The sequence below is a fragment of the Falco punctatus genome, assembly GCF_963210335.1.
Source record: "Falco punctatus genome assembly, chromosome: 15".
NCBI lineage: Eukaryota > Metazoa > Chordata > Aves > Falconiformes > Falconidae > Falco > Falco punctatus.
Window position 1 is genome coordinate 15,825,407 of NC_137595.1, and position 24,888 is coordinate 15,850,294.

At 41.0% G+C, this 24,888-nt stretch overlaps 1 protein-coding gene across 9 annotated transcripts in view; it reads right to left on the reverse strand.

Moving 5' to 3' along the window:
- IL1RAPL2 (interleukin 1 receptor accessory protein like 2) overlaps window positions 1-24,888 on the reverse strand; it is a 495,600-nt gene that overhangs the window by 23,763 nt on the left and 446,949 nt on the right. For all 9 annotated transcript variants that reach the window (XM_080365714.1, XM_080365715.1, XM_080365716.1 and 6 more), the window contains 3 exons: window positions 18,675-18,820; window positions 13,674-13,817; window positions 9,101-9,271 (listed from right to left, as the gene is read on the reverse strand). In XM_080365714.1, coding sequence (XP_080221840.1) covers window positions 9,101-9,271; window positions 13,674-13,817; window positions 18,675-18,820 — 461 coding nt within the window. The remainder of the gene's footprint in view (window positions 1-9,100; window positions 9,272-13,673; window positions 13,818-18,674; window positions 18,821-24,888) is intronic.

Below are 24,888 nucleotides of genomic sequence, written 5' to 3' on the forward strand. Positions count from 1 at the left end.
AAGTAGTGACTAAAAAATACATGGTTCACTTACTGAAAAAATATCGGCCAAGATCAATGTAATGTTCGTGTAATTTTTAACATTAACGCTGGTTATGATTAACATCAAATTAAGGGAAGCACACTCTGGGAAGCAGTTCTTGTTTTTTGGATGCAGGGACATGAGGGTGCTGCAGGGTGTGTGAACTGTAACTTGCAAGAGCTCAAAACCAAATCAACCTTCATCACATGCAGAACTTGTGCTATTGCATAGAAGCATCATGGTAGCTCTTTCTTCTTTATCTACTGACCACAAAGCACAATAACATTCTTTGTGGCCCAAGGGTCTGTTTTAATATCACAAACCTGTGCTTCTATGTACCCCGAAGTATTAACAGAAACTTCACAAGTGACAGGAACAAATGAAAAATTTAAACATATTGGAGGTGTTTATTTGTTGAGACATCAGTGACAAAGAAAATAGTATTCTTCTTTTATTCATGCATGCCAAGTAGTTGCAAACGGTCAGCGTAAGCAGAAATGCCAGCCCCATCGTTAGCTCCATGATGTCAGCTTACAAAATATTCTTGAAGTTGGGCTTGGATCCCTGAGTTTCACTTGTCCCAGGGATGGTAGGGAAGAGAAGACAATTACACTGGTCTGACATGGAACAGGATGGGAAAGAGATCCACTTACAAACCTGATCCAAAACCCATCCAAATGAACAGACTTCAACAAATTTCAATGGGTTTTGGGTCAAGACCAGAAAAATAAAATCACTTGGAAAAAAACCCACTAAGGTCAGAAAAGTGTTCATTGGTTGCATAGCATTACGAGTGCAAGCTTAGAGACAGCAGATATATATATATATATATATGTATAATCTTTTTTTAAAAAACTACATGAACCTCTTGACCGTGCTACTTGGAACGTGCCGCCTGACAACAGAGGAGAAGCATGTGTTATAAATGAAGACTTGGACACAAGAGCTGCACAGAACATATCTTTACTCAGCACAGGGCAGGGCCTCTCTTACACACACTGCCCTCTAGCAGGAACAACAATTACAAATAACATCATTAATCAACAGCTGTTACTGCAAGACTCATTTTTATAGTCCCAGGCACCATACCACAGCATGCTTGTTCACACCACTTCCAGTAAAGTAAATAGCTACAAAATAGGCCAACAGGAACATTCTAAAATAGCTTATTTTCAAGAGATTGAAGGCATAGTTAGCATCAAATCTGCCTTTACTGATGTTTTATTTCACCACTTAGCAGCAAGAAGAATTTCTTTCACAAATGGAAAAAAGAGGCAATTGCAAACATCCCACAGACACACAAAAATTTAAGACATACACATACATTACAAATGTCTATGCAACAATCCTGACTTTTAGTTAATGTCTTATGACTCTTTAATCATGCAGCATTTACAGTTTGCTTTGCTTGGGTTTTTTTCTTCCTTAAAATATTTTATGAGGAAACCCCCCACATTGCTCTGCGTAAAACAGTTACTCATTAATGAAAAAAATTCAACACTAAAATCCATGGGAGAGGCAGCGGAGAGGGGAGAGAGTCAGCAACAATGAGAAAATGATAAGCAGAACTGGTGAAACAAAACTTAAGGAAAGGTAGAAATGTTCAATACAATGGAAAGAGATTATCCCAATGTATCAACAGCTCAGACTCTTCATTTTCTTCCTTTCTTTCTGCTCCCAAAAAGAAAGAATTTAGGTGGGAAGCTTCATCATTAGAGGTTGAATCTGCAAGATACAGTAAAACAACAAACTATCATGCATCTTTCCTGAGACATATTCATCCCTCCTTCAAACAACTCAGAACACTGCTATGTACAGACAGTTCTCTGCAGGACACAATACCGGTCAGTACCAATATCCGGGTTAGTGCTCAGCACAGCCATGCATATCCTGTATGAATCCAATTAAAAACAAAACAAAACAGAAACCAACAAAACAAACAAATATTCACTCCACTTTCATCCCTTCAAAGATCCAGCGGCAATAATTTCAATAGCGACAACCCAGCAATAATCCATTATACCATCTCAATCAAACCCCCCCAGACTTTGCTTTAATCAAACAGGGAAGGAGGTGGGAAGACAGGAAGAATTCCCTATTTTCTCAGGTGGATACTTCTCCCCTCCGTGCCTCTCCCTTACTTTGGCATGCCCACCTCACTGGATACTGCAGTAAGTTAGAGCTCTGTCTACAGAAGCTAACCAGACACCGTCACAAATGACACACTAGGTCGCTTCTTCAAATTCCAAATTTGCAGCTGGTTTACTGAGAGACATGGCCAATGTACAGGGGGCCTGTTGGTGCACTGAGGATAAAATACACCATATTATAGGAAAGTGGAAACCCAAATGAAAAGGCAAATGCATTTTCCAGCCATGCGGTCCAGAAGTACTTAGTACTCCCCCTAACTTCAGCTTCGGACTGCTAATAAAGGTAGGTGACAAACTCCCTGGAGCATGTGGATTTCTGTGAGCAAAAGCATGGGATTCCTGTCTTTGGAAATTCAAGTTTTATTTTTCCCAGTGGTACCAGGCTGACTGCATAAACTTGTGAGTTGCTAAATCACCCGCTCTTCTTTCTCTTCTGAATTTGAGACTGCTCAAAATATGGCAGGTTTGGTTGTCTCTCTTATTCAGCCCATTAGAAGGTATTAAATCCGAGCAATCTATATTGCAGTGTAGAATGGAGAAAGGGTTGTTTTCACCTTTCTGGTGAGTTAAGAAGTGATTGTCAGGCATTGACTCTGTTTCGCTTTCAAGAAAAAAACTGAGCAGGGATTTCACAAATGGCATCACCAACTAGGATGAACTGTAAGATTCCAGCCCAACGTATTTCCATCAGGTAAACATAATTTTGCTGAAACTTCACTTTTTCTGCAGGAGATGTCAACTTCAATGATGTTTCATTTGGCGGGGGGGGCAGAGAAATTGTCTTGACAAGATCAGTATGGAATTACTCATTTTTAATTCCCAAGACTGTGTTTTATCATAAACTCAAATGTAAATATGAAATGTCAGCATTAGAATTAACTGACTTGATTTTATTGAAAACAAAACAAAACACCATTTTAAATTTTGACCCTTTTTTCCTCCCTTGAAACACCACTTTGCAATATGGCACAAAAACTGTTTGCAAAACATTAGCGTTTCCCATAGGTCAAAAAAAATAGAATTTGGGTAGCTCTGTCATTGACTGACTTACATCATGTCCAATGCAATGCCCAAGGAGGTATGCACAGCAAGAACTTTTCGACCCATAAACAAACATAGTTTTTGCATGGTTACCCTTTATAATGAAGACAAATCACCTGACAGCAAATACGTGCTCACCAAACACCGTCAACATGTAACGATGCCGAACTATAGTTTGAAGCACTGAAGAAGAGAAGTCTAAGTCGTGCATCCCACTTGCAATTAAATCAAGCATAACTGCCTATTGAATCTTGAATGAGCTGCACTAACCACAAGCTGGAAGGAAACCCAGACAATCTAATATGTAAGCAGACTAAGAGCAAGGAAATTAATGAACACCATGGACACAGAGTTGCTTACACAAAGAAATGACTGACTAAAGCAGATTCAGATGATTTGCAGAAACAGTTGAGGGAGAGGGAAAGAACACCAGAAATCACATAAAGTCCTGCAGATGTTTTTGGGAACCATGGTCTGCAGCACCACAAGAACCAACGAGCATCTACCATCAACCCCATACTGGCTGGTTCCTGGCACTCTGAAAATAACCAGCCTTTCTGCGTTTGGCAATGTGACCATCACTTGACAAAGTTATTCATAGAAGAGTAACTCAGTCCTGGTTTCCTAACTGAATAGTTCCCAAACCCTAACTGATTACTTTAGTATAACAAAAATGATTGCATGTCTTGTTTTTCCTATTTGTTATATATCTGTTGGTTCTGTTAGCTCAGACCAGAACGGCAATGTAGCCAGAACTGCCGAAACACCGAGTGGAGTGACGGCCCCTCCCCAGAGAGCGCCCAGTCCCAGTATAAGCTAAGGGACAGCTGAGAAGTTCAACATAAAGAAACAAAGCAGATGAGCTAGGCACACTGCCCTCTCAGCATGGCACTCCTTTGGCCATCACCAGACTTTCTGTATTTGGCATCACAAAGGAAGGAGGGATTAAGGAGAAGGAAAAGATGCCAGCTCTGGGGATGTCTCCTGATGGCAGCTCTAGGGATGTCTTGCAGATCAAAGTGTCTGAAGTGGGTGATTTTGGTGAAATTGTTTTAGCAATAGATTTTGGAATAAAAATTCTAGATATTTAGAAACAAAGATTCAGACTCATACAGGTTAGAAGGGGGCTCTGGTGGTCTCCAGGTCAACACCTCACCCAAAGCAGGACGAGCTAAGATTGCTCAGGGCCTTGCTGAGTTCAGTTTTGAGGACCTCCAAGGTTGGTTGGAAGCTTCTTGTCAGTGTCTCTGGGTTTTGTTCCAGTGTCTGACCACCCTCCCGATGAAGAAAATTTTCCGAATGTTTAAATGGAATTTTCAGTGTTGCAAGTCATACCTGTGGCCTCTCGTTCAACGACTGTGCATCTCTGAGACAAGTCTGTCTCCATCTTTGTGCTTTCCACTGGGAAGACAACAAAAAGATACCTCCCTGGGCTTTGTTCTTGTTGTCCTTTTCTTCAAGAAATATAGTTCTTTTGGGCCCTCCTCTCATACTGTGTGGTCCAGTTCCCTGGCCACCTTGGTGGCCTTCAGCAGGCTGTTACAAGGTAGCCAGCCTTTCTAGCTTTCGTTTGTATTTATTCCGCTTTCAACTGCCATTCCTCTGTATCCTTGCTACTCCTGCCGATGCCTGGCATTAAGTCTCAGATTCCTATAGAGTACACAACCAGGGACTTCTGAAAGGAATTTGTGGAGCTGAGTATTGCTATTCCACATAAATGGTGTCCCATCCCTAATTAATGCTCCTTGGGAACTGCAGGCACACAGTCCAACTGGGTTTTCTTCATCCAGGAACCCAGGGAGCTGGAATTCACCAGGCAAAACCCACACAGATGGGCAGACAAAACTACAAAGTGCCAGAGCTGCAATATTGACTGTTGGGTGCTTTTTATCACATGCCTTAGGTGCTCTCCTGTCGTGCTGACAACCTCTCATTTTTCAGGTAAAAGCAAAGATTTTTATTCCATCGCTGTTGTGACTGATCTCTATAGTCTGGGCTGAGCTGGAGTGAATTGTTGGTGTTTTTTCAATCCTGTCAAGATCAAATCCACATATGCTTAGAGAGCAACTAGATGATGCTCTAATAGATTTGTATTACTGGTATTAAAAATCCAACTTGACAGTTTTGACCTCTTCACTTTCAGGGTTTAAAATAATTTGCAGTAACCATGTGCAAAAAATATCTTCCTCTGATGTAGTCCCAATTTTAGAAGGGTCAAGTGCAAATAGATCTTTCTCTCTGTAGACACATCGTCCTTAGCAAGACAGAAAGTGGCTCAGGTAAAAACATAACTATTCCTGTTTCCCCCCTACCCCCCACAACTACTTGGTCTCCTCAGGTGAATCAGAAAGCTCACAGGGCTTGAGCGTGCTTGCTGTGGGAAAGGGCTTGTTAAAAAAGCCCTGGAAACTAATAGGGTGTAAAAAATTCTAACTGCTAAAGAACTTCACTAACAACTGCAACCACGTCTTAGGCATCACAGCCTCATACAGGCTAACACGCTCAATTATGCCTCTAGTTACCTAGGCAGGAAGGTATACTATGCTGTCAGCTTCGATAGAATGAAGAATACTCACTCTGTTAAGACCAAAGAATATTCTTTTAAGAAAGAATAGCTGCTGTAGCACTTCCTACAACGTGCGACTCAAATCCTGGGTTACAAACTTGGTATTCCTGCTTACCCAGCACACCGCATGACACGTCTCCCTGCTGTGTCGCCCCTCATCTTCCAGCCTGCATGGCGGCGGGGGCTTCTGCATGAGCAAGAACACAGAAGCGGTGGCTGCTTGAGCCGTGTTTCCACCTTGCCATTTCAGGGACCCGGCTCCATCTGTGCTGCTCTCAGGCAGCACCAAGAGAGTCACTTCACGGTGGTTCTCCCACTAGGACAAAACGCTCCACTGGGATAACAGTTCTATCCCGGCAGAGCACAGAAACTACTGCAAAATGTGACTCAGCCCCATCTGACCTGAGCTCTGGATGCCAGGGATCTGTTTCCCAATGGTGAAGAGGTGGCCTCAGTCCCCACAGCCATCACCCCTGTCCTCCTGGGGACAGCAACAATCACTCCATGGGCATCCCTGAATCAGACGGCCCTCAGCGCAGAGCTGGAATGCAGGGCTTGGATGTGCAGTAGGAAGGAGTCCCTTGCTGGGTGCGCACGTCCCAGCTAAGGTGCATCTGGCTGCAATCTCTCAGCTGCACAGGACATGCAAAGCCTATCACAGTTTTTCCCCAGATGTTAGAGATGAATCAGCTGGGCAAAACCACAATCAAACTTGCCCCTGAGTTTTTCTGAAATCAGCTTTTTAGTTTGTTCAGAGACGTGTGCGAGAAAGTTAAAGAAATACTATTTAACAAATCTATTTTTTGCTTGCTCTCAAATCCAAGTAGCAGCTGTACGTACCGCTCCATGCCAGGAAGGAAGCACAATAATACACACCCTCCTGTGGCAGCACCTTAAAATTGCAGAGATTATATAAAACAACCAGCCTTACAACACGCACCTTCTTTGCTGCCCTAGTGGAATGGCACACATTTAAGTACACAAGACACAGAAGAAAACACATGAGAATGGAGAGTGGGAAAGCATTACATTACGCCCAGTTATTTACATCAAAAGATGAAGAAATACAGTACGTGTGAGAATAAATATTTCCTACAACAAAAAATAACTGATCAAACCCCCATTTTTCTATAGAAATCTACCTTGAAGAGCCATGTATTTTGTCATATCTGCCACATTTTGAGAGAGTCACTCTAAAATACATTATGTTTAGCTCTGAAGTTTCTAGCGGGTCCATACCACATCGCACTGCCTGCTCTCTTCAGTAGGCACTGCAAGTCTTTGTAAGACTGGTGAGCATTAGCAGAACACAGCCACTTCTCCAGAGCACACCGAGATATTACAAATACAGAGCCTGAGTCTTCCCTGCTTCCCCATCACCTCTCCCTCCCTCTTGCCCCTCGAAATAAAGTGCCTTCACCCCCATCTTTTTCAAAGCTAAAGCACAAAAATCACATTCATTCCAGTTCCACGTTTTATTCTGCATTGTCATTATGTCTGATTAAGCGTTCTTGAAGTGCCATGTGTTAGAATCAGGCCCTTTCATAATACTGAAGAAGTGAGTTTGAGAGGGAAAAAAAAAAAAGCTATTAAATCTGTGAATGTTCATAAATGACAACTGACATTTTCAGGTACCCTACATTTTCAGGAGAGGTTTAATGAATACCCAAAGTGATGACAAGTATTTGCTGAGCGTCTGACTGACAAAAATAGACAAAAATTAAATACCATGATGGCTGGTACAGCAATTGGAAAGAAAAATCTCATTTCAGATTAACCTGTGCTTCAGTATAGTTATCACTGAAGGACTAGCTTTATACTCTTCAATTCACTGGTATAATTGCTATGTATAAGCACTATATTGCTGGATATGAAACAACTATTTACAACAGTTCTGTGATTTTTACTACAAAAAAAAGATGTATTTTCTCCTAATAATATCTAAAAAATCAGTACTACTTGCTTGTACTGTCAGAAATAAGAAGACTGTGAGCCATGTCCCCTTTCTGGAATATGTCACTAAGGGAGTAAAACTCTTATCTTGCCGGGGCAGGGCAAAAGGAAGAGGGAAGCAGCTCTAACACAGGAGCTGCAAATGCACATGATAAATTCAAGCCACTACATGGGACTTTGCATGATCTCTGACTCCAGGATTCAGAGCTCTGTTTCCAGCTCCCTTGAATGTCAGAGAAGTAGGCTCCAGCTCCCGGGGCAGGCACGGGGGTTTGGCAGCAGCAAGGCAGCAGTTTCAATTCTTTTGGCAGGCAGGTTGCTAATGCAGCCATGTTCTAGCTGTTTCATGTTTAGGGACATCTGTTCCAGCACAGGCATTGCTTCGTTTTTGTGTTCGTATTTCCTATGCAGTAGCATATACAGAGAGAAGTTCATATTCCCTTCTAATGTTTTTCATGGAGGTGATTTGCAGACAGAATTGGTAAAAAAAAGCCTATTTTATACAAGGGTAGCATTTCAAATAAATGTGATATTAAAGCAAACATACTGTGCATTCAAAATTCATAAACATGATGCATATGATTCCTGGTCTCGTTTGACTTCTCCAAAAATAAATCTGGAAGAAGAGATACCATAACTACAGCTAGGAAGGCATTAACTATCGGTACAGACATCCAAAGGTGCTGCTAAATCTTCAGGCATGGCAGCAAAACTGATTTGAAATGGACAACTGTATTTCACCATCAGCATGGAAAACAGCATCGGCTTACTGGGCTGTACATAGTCCTCTGAAGAATTAGTATTACTTACACAATACCAACACTGCTCAGAAATGCAATACTTGATCAAAACTCTAATGAAAAAAATTGCACTTATACCATTAACTGGGAAACTATTGTAGCTGATTTATGAAACTACAAGGTCAGGGAAAAAAACCCAAAAGACAAGGGAAAGATGACATTTACTTGTAAAGCTGCTGTGGACAAACATATAATTACCGGGGAAAAAAATAACAATCCCATTTTCAATGTTAAAACAAACACTATAAAATCTGTTTGGGAAGTTTCCTACTTAGCTACCTGTGTCTGACGTAGAGATTTTGGACTACAGTGTTGCTTGCAGTGCTGCAGCATTCCCTGTAGGAAGGTCCAGCTCCTGCCTCCCCTGAAATCAATGGCAATTCCCTCTGATTTCAGTGGTGCAGGAACAAGCTCTAACCTAGAGCTCAAATTTGCAGTACTGAGAAAACGTTTCCAGTCCTCACAACCACTTTACAATGACAGGTTTCCCGTATCTACTACTTATCGCACAGTCCAGGTCTTCATGACATATCAGAGGGAATTAAAACTGAAAGGTCAGAAATACTTACTTCCACTAGGGATCAGGTCCCTATCTGGAATGAAGAGCTTATATCCATAGTGCTTTTCTAGAACATCTGGCAGAATTTCAAGTGCAAACTGCTCCTCTTCGTTATTATCACAATCTAACGCATCAGGATCTACTTTGGTGTATGAAAGATATGCATCATACTCCTTGTTGTCTGTAAGAAAACAAATTCATGTTCAGCCTGCTGTTTGCAAGACCATTATAAAGAATACAGGAAAGTACTGGGAAATCGTATTATTCCTTGAAACAATCAAGCATTTCCCAACAAAACTGGGATTTTTCACAGGAACATATAATCTGGCTTCCACAGAGAAATTTTTCAGATCCAGACAAAGGACATCCTTTTAGTTTTCTTCTGCATGTTGAGCTAGTTAGTAGCTTCGCTTCATGTGGTCACTGTATACATTTCACATCTGAAAAGATCGCGGGAAAAATTTTGATACAAATACTAAAGCTGGAACTTTTTATTTTAATCCTTTACATATGGCTAATGGAAATCTTTCAACTCCTATGCCTCGAGAGTGCTATGATTATGTGGAAGTTCTGAGCTTGGAAAAGATTTTGACCCTGGAAAGTTTTAAGCAGGGAAAACTTTCTTGCACTAGTAATTGTGAGAAAATACATGACTTAACTCAAATGAAAATCAATTACGTAAAAAGCAATGACAAAATAGTCCAAAGCATTTTTTTCCAAAAATCTTGCAGTTTTTTAAACCAATATCTTAATTTCAGAGGTCACTTGATCCAGGACATTTTTAATACTTGGGGCGCACAGAATGACAGAGAGAAATAACTCCAAGAGCAAACGGGGCACAGGGGGAGACTTGCCCTGCTTTCTGCCTGCAGCTCAGGGGTGGAGGCAAAGCCTCATCGAAAGGTGGGGGCAGGCGGTGGGTGACAGAGGGTCCCAGGCAACACCACGTGAGGACAGCAGGGCTGCAACACAGTGGTTTAGCTAGAAAGGACATCACACCTCCTGCTCCCCCTGCACAGCACTGGGGCTTGTCTCCAGCTCTCTGCATCTGAAACATGGAGCGAAGAGCTGGTGACTGTGCCAGGAACAGAAGTGACACCACTATCAAGCTTGGGATCCATGCTGGGATCAGACTTCGTGACATTTCTCTTTACTATTCCTCTACAGTAATGAAAAACAGTATATTGAAAAAGTCAATCTTCAGCAATTCCGTCTCTAGGGAAGAGCACAGCAGCCATAATTTACAGAAAATGAAAAATAAAATAGTTAATGCTGTGAGTTAATAGTTAATGTGCAAAACTGCATGAATGGAGGATTTCTGGGTACCAATTATCTGTAAAGAATAGCACACATGAAAGATAATTAAAGCAGTTAAAAATAATCAATGTAGTCTGATAAAAAGAAAAAATAGCTAATCACAATACAATACATTCCTTGATGACCTTGAAACGATGGTTACTTTCTTTAATTCTTGACACAAAGCCAGGCCCATGAGGGTCAGAGCTACAGACAAAACACATGAATAATTACACGTTTCTAAAAGGCAATTTGCCTAGTGTCACCATAGCTGTATGGGAGGATGTCCACCTGGCTTTGCAGATATTTCTCTGAAATCAACAACACACAAAAAATAGTAGTTACTGATAGAAAGATGACAGAAGAACAAACAGCAAGGAAATAAAGGCCAGCCAGCTTTGAAGGCTTGTCCAAAACCTGCTACCCTGTCCGTAATGAAGCCTGCTAAAACCTTTTAAGAGAAGCCAGCTACCAAGCGATCCGGGAGGCAAATATCCCTGCAAACATTTGAGAACTCTGCAAAGGCAGCAGAGCAAAGCCCAGAGCACTGACGTGCCTGCTTACGAAGCAGGCTGTGTGCAAGCAGTCCCCGAGCCTCCTGCCCCTTCCAGATGCCTGCCCACGATGGCCCTCTCCAGTCACCTCTACTCACAGCACGAGCAAGCAAGACACAGGCAGAACCAGTTCCCCCGGGCTCCCCTGAGTCCGTACGCTTGCGTTACATTTCTGCGCTCTCAACTGCCTCTTCGCAAGCTTCACATACACAGAACGTAGCAGAAGGACCTACCCATGCCTGCCCACCGCTTGCTCTGTCTGCTTGGGATGCAGCGCTGTTTGGAGCCATTGTCTAGATGGCTTCCCTTAATCCGCAGTATCATTTTCTCTTGAAAACAATGCTACGCACAACACAGGAAGGGAATGCATCCAACATTGCTTACACAGGGTATTTTTAGAAATAGGAATACAGCAAATGTGCTGAGTACCAAATCTATTTTAAAGAAATACATGTATAAATGGACAATGACCCTGCAATTGCATCTATACAGTTAACTGCTCATGGGAGCTCTGTATGTTCCCACTATAGCCTACATAAGTAGAAAGAAACGTCCCTGTATATGCTTTCCCTTCAGCAATATTCTGCCTCCATCTTTCATTCTGCAGGATCAGAATGAGACACGCAGCTGCAATAGTTCTAAAATCATGCACTGGAAAAATAAAAGGTTGTTTTCAGAATTAACAAGCACATAAAATCCCCTATGTACTCATGGGCCTTCATCTAAAGAACTACAAAATAATATTGTTTCATAAATTAAAAAGTGACTAAACCAAGGAATTTACATGAATAAAAATGCAGCAGCTTCACACTGAAAACGCAAGATAAATGAATCAAAGCAATCTGGAGGAAGTTACCCCTTTGGGTCACTTTTTGTTGGTGTGAACAAGGGAGGTTATGTTGCTATAACCCCAAGGTGTTAGAGGTAAATTACTTCCAAAAGCACAAAATCTCCCCCTTCACTTTCTCCTAGGTATCAGTATAAATATTGTGCAGTACTGTATAGAATGAAAAAAGCATCATTTTAGGTTTTTCCCACTCACAGATGAAGACTGAGAAAAAGGAAGTGCCCTGCCTCCGTTCCTGCCATTTATCATTCCTCATTCTAAAATCCCCTGGATATCGTTCCGCCCATTCTCCAAAACTCCTATGGCTTTCGTTGTGGTGAGACATTTTCACACCATATCTCCCCCGTGTTAAACAGAAACATTTTATTATTTTGATAACAGGAATGCTAACTGCCTAAAGTAACATGTCTGTGCAACTGCACACTGTTTTGGCACAGTAGGGGAAATGTGCTCCCTGCTCTTTTTTTTCAATTACATTATTTTTTCTAGATGTAATACCATTCCAGACTGCCTACATGACTCATAAGTGTTGCAGTGGGCTACAAAAAGTACCTGTACTCAAACACGGAACTTTAGATCTTTAGCAGATATTAGTTATATGCATACTAATAACATGTTAATTATGCTATAATAGAAGTGTTAAGGATATAATAATGGGATTTAAAGCACTTGGATTTAGTTTAGCAGGGCTTACTCCAGTTTCATAGGAGCAGGAATGTTCTATATTCAGGAGAATTAAAGTTTCAATTTAAAAATACATGTTTAGCTTTAGGCACCAAAAAGAATATATACTAGTGAGGGGGGAAGTGGCAGGGAAGAATGATGAAAAACAGCCTATTTTATTCCTAAACGTTCTCTCCAGGCAAACTGTAAGTTTCCACTAAGTTGTTTACAGTCTGTGAATTAGCTGAGATAACTAGTTAGCCTCAATAATCGCCTCTCACTAGTTACTGGAGTTAGTTGGCAGCCTGAAGACAATTAAATGGAAATATTTAATGAAAAATATCTGGTGAAAGGGCTACCCACATACTGTATGGCTCTCAGGAGAAGTGATCCTGGGCACATGTGGCACTGGGACACGTGAACATGAAGAGTTCTCTCGGGGCATCAGCTCACAAATGACATTCGAGCCTTTATAACAGACTCATGAATAATTCTTCCACTCCCATTTGCTTATCACACAGCCCAGTGACATTTCAGTGAAAACAAATCATTGGTTTCAGGCTGCTTTGGGAGGTCTTAGGGCTTTACACTGTTGGGTACTGTGCTGGTTTTGGCTGGGACAGAGTTAATTCCCTTCACCATGGCTGGTACTGGGCTGTGGTTGGATCCTGCTGGAGCAGCGCTGCTGACACAGGGGGGTCTTCGCTATTGCTGAGCAGGGCTGGCACAGAGCCAGCCAGTGGGCTGGGGGGCACAAGGAGCTGGGAGGGGGCACAGCCGGGGCAGGTGACCCCAGCTGGGGGAAAAAGGAAGAGCGAGGGGGGGGACACATTCAGAGTGATGGCACTAGCATGGGTGCTGGAGCCCTGCCTTCCTGGGCATGGCTGAGCACCCGCCTGCCCATGGGAAGTGCTGAATGAACGCCTGGCTTTGCTTTGCTTGCACACACGGCTCTGGCTTTACCTGTTAAACTGTCTTTATCTCAACCCATGAGTTTTCTCACTTTTACTCTTCTGATTCTCTCCCCCATCCCACTGGGGCAGGGGAAGGAGTGAGTGGCTGTGTGGGGCCAGCTGGGGTTAAACCACAACAGATGCTTAGTAGTTTGAACTTAAACTAGCAGCAGGTAACTTTTGGGATTCATTTCAATCTAGAGGCTTCATCACTTCAGGTCTCTGAAATATTTCCATTGCATATATTGAGTTTCCTGAGCAACTGCTTACCATCAGCTGCTTCGTCTCCTCCAAAGTTCTGTCTGTAGAACAGCATTAACTCTATGTTGTAGCACTTATAGATGGTCACAAGTAAAATAAGCAGAAGAAGGATGGCTCCCAGTCCTCCAGCAAGCTCTATTTTGTAGATCAAATCTAAAATTAGCAAGGAAAGACAAAAAGGTTATGATCTTTCCGAGCTTTATTTGCTCTAATCCACTGTACAATTCCACATAAGATTGTGCAGCTTCCAATTATAACCACTGTTACATTAAGGATGCCTATTTTTTTTGTTGATTACCTATTACTTAACTTTACCCATTTACTCCATCTACTGCTCATCTGAAATAACCATCCAGAATGCATTTGAGGCTATAATCATAATTCTTCTACAAGGGAAATATGTAGTGATTTTACACTCAGGATTAATCAACTTGTAATGAGCTTGTGGAGTTTGAAACTTCTGTATTAGCAGAGTGCATCAAATGCTGTATGAAGCATGTGAGAATAGATATACTAGACATGTTGTACACCATTTGGGAGGCTCTAGTCCCCTCAAAATTATTAAACTTTGGTTTTATATTTGTGAAACCAGTGCATCAGATTTTGTGAGTTGCCAAGCCAGGACTTCAGCTGAATCACTGGAGAGTGAACTGAGCATCTGGAATGCCCAAGATAGTGTGAGGTGCCAGAAGCACACATCAGGCTGCTAAGAGCCACTTTGTTTGAGTTGTGATGGCTACTAACGGTGTTCTCACATGTTTGTTTAGTACACATTATACTTTAATGGGAACTAGTGCTAGTTAAAATTTCCTACTGGGATGCTTTTGTTAGGAAACATCACAAGCAGTTTGTTTCAAAGAACTTCAGAAATTCATCCAAAGGCGATTATCCATCTTTTACAGCTGGGGAAATAGAGGCGTAGAAAAGTGAAGCAACATGTTCAAGGTCATTCAGCAAACCAGCAACAGAATGGGATAAAAACCCCTGAATACCAGTCCAATGCTCTACCTGATGTAAGACACTAACTTTAACAGCATTGCTCTGTAGCCTGAAATGTCCTCTGAACACAATATTGCTTGCCACACCACTTGGCATATTGCTTAGCCATAAAAGACAAAAGATGACAATTTGACAATAGTTACCTCTAACAGCCTATATTAGTTTAGATAAGACGTCACGAAGATTTTTGCTGCTGTTATAAATACAATGTGAAGATGTAAAAACTGTAATAGAGGCAAGACAGTTTTTGTGATCTTTACGCTTCTAAAACTTAGGTCAGAAAAAATTACTGGTATGTCATTTGTGTCATTTTTCAAGCTAAAAGGCAAATTAGTCGTGTATCTTTTGGGGTTATTCTTGCCTTGCCATGCCTTGTGTTTCAATAATTAACATCAGATGTCAAACTATTCTCAGTTTACAGTATCTCTGATGTCTGTGTCGTAAGAAGTCACGGACTAATAGATGGAAAAAGTCTATCATAATAGCTATTTCATCTCTCTGAGAACCCAGGGAATTCATGGGACTTTTATTACACTGAACAATAAAGTTAGCATATGCTCGGGGGATAAATCTTGTCAAAGGGAGAACAGAGTTGGTTAAAATCATTTTTCAAGGAAAAAAAACTTTTTTTTTTGGTATGAATCTTTTTTTTGCTAGGAAAGTGAGACGATGGCAAAGCTGCCAGCTTGCAAGGACAGAAAATGCTAAGCCTTGATCACCATCATCTGCAGCCCACAAAGGACTTCTGTTCACTTGTACAGTATCGAGCAAAACCATAAAATCCAGCTCAAAAGGCAGAATCAATCTGCTTTTGCATGTCCAGTATTTGTCCTACTGCCCCACAAACTCTCCTAGCATCCAGACAGAAAGCCAAGTCTTTTGGGCCCCTTATTTCCATTCCAAGGTAAAGGCAATGAAAAAAAATTCAGAATGTTCAGGTTTTTTGCCTCTTCCAGCTCTTAGTCTCTGCCTCTGATTAATGCCTTACTCCTCATGTGTCCTCGCTGTGGTCAGTAGGGAAGGCAGCACACCCAAGGAAAGGGGTTAAGTCTGGGCTTTATGCTATAATAGTGACAAAAAAGCAGTAAATAGTAATATTCTGATAGTTTCTAATGTAAAATAATATAAAAGGACTTAGCTACAATGCATCACATAGGATTATGGTCTTTAAAATACTAGAAGTCTCATAACACCTAATAAATGAGAGACAAATATATTTTAAAAGGTTCGTCATCATTTAGTACTGTACCAGTATCAACAAAACCCCCCAAAAAATTAGTTTCCTGCAAGTCTTGAATAAAGGCAGCCTCCTTGAAATAAATGGTGAGGAAACATCATTATAATATTTACTTTTACCTAAATTCTTTCCACTAAAAGCACAGCTTGATTTTATTCTGCAGTTCCTGACAAGTTATTAATGTTCCAGGACAGTTATATTATAGACTGTACAGACTTCAGTCACTAAAATACTGGACTGTTTCCAAATTAATCTGAAGGCAATCCAGAAGTATTTCCACAACTAAGGGACAAGTAGGTGTATGTTGTGCTTCCACGTAATCTGAGCACCAAGCATGATAAGACAGAATGGAGGAAAAAACAAAAGCAAATGCAGGATCATCCAGAACTTATTTCTGAACTGCTTGAAAGCAAGTAACAATGTGGTCCTGAATGAAGTCAGTGAGGAAGATAGCAGGCAGTGGTATTCAGATCTCAGGGACATGCCCGATTCTGTCTTTGCATTGGTAGCTTTTGGTGTTCAAAACTGGATTTGGTTCTTTTTCAGTCAAAAAAAAAAAAAAATCCTAAATGATGATGCATGCTCTGGGGCTACCAATACACTGGCGCTGTGCAAACTGCACTTCTGTATTCTCCAAAGGCATGTGTAAGGACCATACCACTAATTACAGTAAAAGACTTCAACATATTTTACCTTAAATATTTGAACAGATCCTTTTTCTTCCTTAAAGCAAAGTACGTGCTTAAAAATAACCTCCTGATGTCAAGAACTAACTCTAGAAACTCTTATACAACAGCTATAACTTGGATTTGGGGTTTATTCCTTGTTTTTTTATCCAAGCCTTCCTAGCTTAGCAGACTCATGACTCATGCTAGGTTGTGTAGACCTGATATGCTGCAATCACACCTTTGAAGAGAGGGCAGACATGACCTACAGCACTGTGACAACCTGGAGCCAAACTGGAGCTACAAGCGCCTCTGGCTGAGCAGGGGTAAGGCAGCCCTCCGCAGGGAAGGCTTTGGAGGGAGGGAGAGTTCTCTGGCCCAGAGATCCGTGATTCCTCTTTGCCAGGAGCCTCGGCATTTCGAAAGCTGCAGCACATTACAACAGGAATCCACGATCCCTTCTTTGACAGGCACCAAAGATGCTGGTCAACAGCTGTCTATCAGTCCTGCCCTAAAACTTGTCACAGGTCAGTAAAACCAGCAGTATTTCCTGGCTCATAATGCTCCACAGTCAAATGCAAGCTGGAGAAAGCTAGGATGAGAAGTAATTATATCAAGCTGCAGAAAGGAAAGGTTTGGTCAAGTATTTGTAAAAACTTAATAAATAACAAACAGGACAATGGGACAGGCAGTCAAAGGACACAGTAAAAATACTGTAGTTATTTTAAATGACACTTTAATAGTTGAAAATCAACTGTTGAGAATGCCTGAGGGAAATATAAGCTTTCTACAGCCACAGTGCAGAGAGAAATGAAATAGTAGCTGAGAAGTCATCCTTTCCACCTCCAGAGGGGCCTTGGCTGGTTCTCCTGTTCCTCTGCCTGGCCCTTAGTTCACTTGTCCCACGGTGATGTCTACCCTAGGCTCAGAGGTCAATCTCAGCAGGCTCAGGTACTAACAGTACGTTTAAACCTTCTCCAAATGGTGACGTTTCTGTGGGCTTTGGCTGCAGCTGTGATAATGGAAAACCCTGGCTTTGTTAACCGACACTAAGGCTGCAACCCACTACCTGCTGAGAATCACGTCCTTTGCCTTAGTGCTCTGAAAGTACACAAAGGACTGGAGCAGCACCTGCAGGTGCGCCTCATGAAAGCATTTCTTCTTCTCCTCTTTTGGTAAATTAATTTACAGCCAACAATAATGGCAGAGATCTGGGACAGTGGATTAACTCTTCAGTCAGTCTCCTGGGATGAGGGCTCTGTGGTTTCCCCTTACCTCTTTATCCCCAGTGTGCAGCCTTTGTTTTCCCAACAGTTGCTTTTGTACTACTTAACACATGCTATCTTAGAGAGATCACCATCAAACTTAAATGTCACCCTACTTATGAATAGCACAGGTGACTGAACAAATACAGGAACTGTAATGAGATAGTTACACTCCTTACGATAATGACTTCTACAACCAGCAGAGCAGAGTAGCACCTTTTAATCTGGAACATTCAAACCCAAATGGTTTCCTTTTTCCTACAAATAACTTGTCAGTAGTGGTATTCCCAATTCCAGATACAGTACCAAGCAAAGCAACCACGATGGAGTAATTTTCCACTGATTTATAGCTCCCATTGCAACATTTTCACTCCCAATGCAGTTAGAAATTAAAATGCATGGCAACTGTTCAAAGATTGCTGTTTAAACAGCAAAGCCAGGAAGTAGAGAAATATGTGAACATCTGACCTCACTGCTGAGGTACCTATTCTAAGAAATGCACATCTTAATTCACACAATTATCTCTGATTTAGTCAGCCAACTCTGGGTCAGACTCATAGGTTGTTCAGACCAGAATATTTCCACTGATTATAATGGTGCTTTGTGGGTGACTGTATTCCAGACAAGTGCATCACCTGCGAGGCTGATTCACTAGAACCTGAAGAAAAAGTCATGATTTTTTTTTCACAAATAGTAAACTGAACCTGTAACAAACATCCTTCAGCTCCAAATAGGCTCACAGAAGCCCAGCCTGGCTCAGAGAGGTCTGCAGGACCTTTGCCACTGGCTGACTTGCTGCTGCTCAGGCAGGCGAGAGTACATATGATTAAATAAAGAGAATTACCTTTCTTGCGCAGAAGAACACTGGCGTGTTTCCGTCCATTTCTGTTTTCCACATGACATGTATAGTTAGCCAGGTCTGCCTCCTCTACAGCATCAAAGATCAATGTCAGTTCAACTTCTTTTTCACCGAGATGTTCTCTGAGGAGTCTGAAAGGAAGGAAATAGTCTTTGCTTAACTGAATTTAAACAGCTGGAAGATTCCCAAAAGAACTATGTTTTCTCAGGGCAAGATACACGGTGTTCCTGGCCTCCCCCACTCCTGGAGAAGGACTTAGAAGGAGACTCGAGCTGGCTGAAGAAGACTTCACAGAGGTGTCTTCCATGACAACCCAAAGCTTTTTTCTCTGCCACATTCATAGTGATGAGCTGAAACAAGTGCAGGAAGAGGGGCTACCAGCACAACCACAGCATGTGGCTTGCTCACCGCCTGCACCAAAATTAGATGCTAAAAACAATGTTTCCTTTAAAAGCAGCAATAAATACTCACTTTCCAGATAAGTAAATATGCACTACTAAGCTATAGATGAGCAAATCATAAGGCAGTATTTTAAAGGCTGGGTATTGTGATACATTTTAATGCAGTCTGGAAAACCAAAGAAAGGAGCTGTGCTACTCTGGAATTTTCTTCTATTTTGGGGGGCTAGATCCTGACTTTAAAAGGCAATGGTGTCAAGAACAAGAGCTCTCTGCTCCTTTGAGAGGACAGAGACATGCAAAATCCCCACAAAGGGAACAGAAAGTTCTAGCTGACTTTCAGGCCAGAGGTACAGTCTTTTGATGTCATTGCTCTAATGTGAACATTAAAAAGAATGCAAAATAAATGCAAGTGTTTTCTGATGCTGACATTAAGTCTAAAAATACAATGCCCTAGTCTCTCAAAAGGCTTCTTATCAGTTGCTCAAGGAAAAGTTGCTGGTCGTTTGAACAAGGAAATGTAGCATCAAGTAAAATCTACCAGATTCATTTGATGCTGTTAGCGCACTGCTGCACGATGTGTAAGGGGTAAACAGAAAATGTGGGATGCCCTCGCAGTTGCCTGTGAATTCACCACTGCCCAGAGTGCTTCAGTGAGTCTTCTCTCTGAAAAGATAGTGTATGGTACTAAAAAGTAAAGGTATAAATAAGATCCGGGTTCACAAAAAAAATAGTTCCTTGGGAGGCTGAAGGGAGGCAACTGGGCACAAAGTAATTAACCAAAGCGCTGTTTGTGCTTGATGGAAACTGGTTCTGGAGAGCTTAAATTTTTAAATAACAACAACCCCCAAAGTTCTGTATTATGAAGTTGTTTTGGGGTTTCCAATACGCACACACATTTTCTTATGTACATCATTTCCTGTAACAAACACGGAACTCCAAACATGAAAACGCAACAGAAGCGAAGTACAAGAGCATTGTACTAGACAATCAAGAATGCAAGCCTGACTGCTACAAACCACATATTGCCAGTAAGGCTTCATACAGCCTTTAAAGGCTTGTGTGATCTGACAGAGCCCAGATGATGTATCACAGCATCCACCAACAGTTCAGCCTCTTTCCCTATGGCTGCATAACTTGCCGAAAACCAAGTGGAAACATTGGTTTAAGAACTGGCATGTGTGTTGCATTTGGAAACTTGGAATGCATCTTTTTTGCAAATTCACTCTCATTTATTGGTGGGGGGTTTATTATTCTGGCCTTGAGTCCAAGTGCTGAAAATAATGCAAGAAAGGCTGTATTTTTGCATTATTTCTGGCCAGAAAAGAAACCTCCCAAGAAAGCCTGATCTGTCTGTAGACACAAATCAGTATAAATCATTGCTGGTCCGATAAATAAATTCTCATTTACCTATTAATATTCCATATCTATATATAGTGATATATTTTAAACTCAGGAAAGTATTTTTTCTCTGTTGGTATACAGTATGATCCACAAATTTTGGCCTACAAATGCTGTAAGGAACAAATAAAATCATTAGCAGAGAAGATATCTGGGACACTAACCTGGAGCACGCTGAATGCTCAAATTGTCTTGTGTTTACTATAATTTGTGTATTTTACACAGAAAAATTGAAGACAGATTGCAATTAAGATAAAATAAACTATTATTCTGAATCTATTTAAAATACAATAATTGATTGACCCTTAACCTAAATTTAAATAATACATGATCAGCTGAAAAGGAGCTTTCGCAAAAAAAAGAATATGCATATGGACTAAGAATTTTTTTCCACTTATTTTCATGCTAATTGAAATCTTTAGGAAGAAAACTCTTCAGAATGGGATCTATCATGAAAGTGCTGACAGTCACTTAAGCATTATGCTAGTAGCAAAGTGTAAAAAGCTCTTAGGGGTCTGAAACCCTTCATTCCTGCTTTTTTTTTTCCCTTTCTTTTTTTTTTTTTCTTTTTAACCAGTACTCTACAGCTAATGATTCATTGCTGCCACAGTAATACACAGTTGGCACCTACATTTTTTAATGTGTGTGCGGCCTTTAATTGGTTGCATTTTGTGGTTGGTTCAGAGAACCCTGAGCACAATATTTTTGCCTTAGAAAAGGAACACAGTATCAACATGTAAGACCTTAAAGCCACAGCAGTATATGCTGCACACCCAGAAGATGAAGCACTGTCCCTACCTGAGCTGGGGGAAACTTTGCCAGCAACACTGCCAACAGGTGCCAGCTCCCACAAGCTGAGAAAATAATAGCTCTTTTTTCTGGTTTGATGAACACACTGTAGCAGTAATTACATCATTTAATACATAGGTAAATCAATGGTGCTTGACAACTCACAACAAACAGGATGGAGGGAGAGAGAGAAGAGGTGGGTGTAGTAAAAAAACACCACCAGCTTCTTTTTGTTCAAGCTGAAGCATTTTATTTGATCTGAAACAACACAATTTGTCTACTGATTATTTTTCAGGTAAGATATGAATAAAAACCAAAAGCATAATTTAGAATACAAATGTTTTCTTTGAAAAATATCCAACGTTTCAGATTTTTCAAATCTTTTGTCGTATTTTCCTAATGTATTTATGCACTAAGTTGAATCTGAAGTTAAAATACTTTTCCCTTGAAACCACATTTTCCGGCTTGGTAGGATCACAGATGTAAAGGCCGTGAGAAAGCTTCACTTGGTTCTCTTTGCAAGACCAAAGCATTAATTCCAAACCTTTACTAATTTACATGTGAGCTGAAACTTACCAAAAAGGAAATTTTTATTCTTTAAATAGTTCAGGTTCTGGACTGTGAACAGGAATAGGAACCGTAGTCCCTTCTTTCCAGTCCTTAACAATAGCCTGCAGATGAAAGGGCAGACCTGCGTGTACATAAGTACCTATCCAACGAAAAGTAGTGCAACTAACAACATGGCACAGTGATCTTCCCTCTCACTTTCCTGCATTGTGTTTCTCATTCTCTGCTCAGGCACTGCCTACGTGAATAGTGCAAGCTTTTCAGAAGACGGCTGTCATTGCCACAGTTCTCTGCAAAATGCCCAGCACATTAGCTAGGCAGTGATGGTAATTCTGCCTCGATCCCTCATCATCCCCTCCTAACAGAATACATCATCTTTTCTGAGCATTCTGCAACCATGAGTCGACTTTTGTGGGGGATGATCAGTAGGAAGAAACAAGGCTGCAGTTCAAAATGTCTCTGTTCACTTATTTTCATGTCTTTAGAATGAATTAAACTATTTCCATTTTAAAAATGGAGAGTGAAAAAAAGACAAACGTGCTCTACAAGTTGAGCATTATGAAGCACCTGCAAACTGTTCTGCAATGTTGCATGAAGAAGAAAAAGAAATGACTCATAGGTGGCTGGGAGAGTAAGATTTATGCCTGAAAATACGTCTTTGCCATGGCAGAGGGACAGTGTTGAAATTTGCTGTGGGCTCCTTTGATAATTAGGTACAACTGACAACTCTGCAGGCAGGCTTAAAGACTCCGATTCCTTCTTTAATAGGCCTGGTTCAATTTAAATGACATGTTTATTACTGCTGTGAAAAACCCACCTGGCAAGCAAAGTCTCTTTCTCCTTTTCCCCCTACGCATGCCTTACATTTGGGGATCTTAATTCAAGGGAAGGCAAGGAGGCAGGTTACAGAAGGGGTTCATAGCCTCTAGGTCCTGCAGTGCTGATTAGTTACCTTTTATTATAAGGCTCTGTAACAAGGTCTAATAAATAACGAGAAGCCCAGAGCTACATACATACTACTCATGGTGAAATCTGCTTACCAAAAGAAAACGTTCCACGGGTTTGATTTTAACAGAAATGTTCAAGTCATGTGCATTCTTATTTTAGTGCTTTCATAACAGCACACTAATTGACTGGTAACTATGCATGCTAGAAGATGCAAACTAGGGATGGATGTTTCGTACACCCACACTGCACTGATCTGCAAACCTGAACTCTCATCACATACAGCAAATCCAGTGACGCAATGGATGGGTACAGTCCAGGGTAAAGACAGCACCAAAAATTCGGAGTGCTGCTACATTTATGAACTAATTTAACATAGGGGATGCAGAGTTAAAATGTTACAGTATTTGCCAAAGGAACAACTCATGACATATCTTGGTCTGGTTGTAACAATTCCCCATTACTTGTAGTTTATCAGTATCAGCAGAAATGTGCTGATAATACCATATAGAAGCAAACTGATGAGAAAAGCATCTAACCAGAAAGTTCACCATGGCTCATCAAATTTGAAACATACATGACATTTTTTTGAAATACATCAATAAACATGACTGGGTGGAAGGTGTGGGCTGGCTCTGGGCACTGACAGAGAACAGTTGGTGCTGCTTAGTTTCCCTGAAGCAGCATACCTGCAATGGTACACATAAACAAGAGCTGTTACTGTGAAAAAAACATTTGCAAAAAGTTACTACTGTAGTTGCCATAGCTACTTCTAAATGAAAAAAGGGATGGACCGTGGCTCTGCTGGCAATGACGCAGTAGGTTTCGGTAAATGCTGTGTTTTTAACGCTGGGTGTGATGCACAGGAGGATTAGGTACATGTTAAGTAGCTTTGCTGAAAAGAAGATTCACTGAATTGCGTTAAGTCTGTAAACTGAATCAAAGAATTTTAATGGAGTGAGAAAAGGGAGTTGTCACAAGATTAATTCGAAACATGAACGTGTAATGATACGGCACAATGAAGGACAAATAGAGCTTTTTCAAACTCAATTTCACTAACAAATGCACATAAAAGAAAAGTTTTGAACTGTGCTATAGCTAGAGAGCTCTTTAAAGACAAACCTCAAATTGTCCTTCTGATGTAGAGGAAGAACATGGCCAAAATCACTCTGTTCATATATATACACCAGAGAGGACACAATGTTGTTAAATGCCAATTGCTTGCAGTGGCAGAAGTTTCCAATAATTGTATTTTGTGGTCAGAAGCCCAAAAGAGGATTGCACACTTAAAGCCATTCTAGCAATATATAAATTGAATCTGTATGCAATTAAGGTGCAATGTTAGGTCAGTTATTTTAGTACATCTTAATAACTAGTGGCTAAATGGCTGAACTTCAAATTATTGATCAGGTAATAAAGCAAAGGAGTCTCTCTCTCTGCCTGCGGTCCAAAATCACTTTCACAAGAAACAAACAACTCGGAAATGAGACCAAAAAATTGTGCAATGAAAGGTGCAAAGACCTTGCCTTTCTTTATAATCTATATTCATTGTACCTATAGGAGCTGGGGCAACCTCGTCCGTAGCATAACCATAGCTCAGTCTTTGCTCAAAGAGCTATTAATCAGGTAATTATTAAACAAGGAAGACAAGATGATGCTGTTAGGTGCAAATTCCATGAATGTTCATGGGGATACAAGTGTCTTTTTTCTTTACAACTGGTACAGCAAATGATAACCAGCATCTGGAATCGGCCAAGCACAAGTTGGATATTGAACATTCTCACACAGAGACTTCCTCCTCTTCCTTAAGTGTTAAGAATGGAGGAAAAAATGCTGTTCTTTGAGAGCTCTAGTTAAGGCATACTGAGAGCTGCATCACAAGCAGACATTCAGTAGAAGAGAAAAAGTATGGTGTCTTTGACAGGAGACCATTCATCTTTAAGATTAACACTGATGCTGAAATGAATGTCATCTTGCCAAGGACTGCCACAAGGGGCAGCTGCAGTGGACAGCATCATTTCCACACGGGGCTAAAATCAACCCCCAAACCACTCCAGAGATGCTTCAGCTACCATCAGGGGAATTTCATAACAGATTCT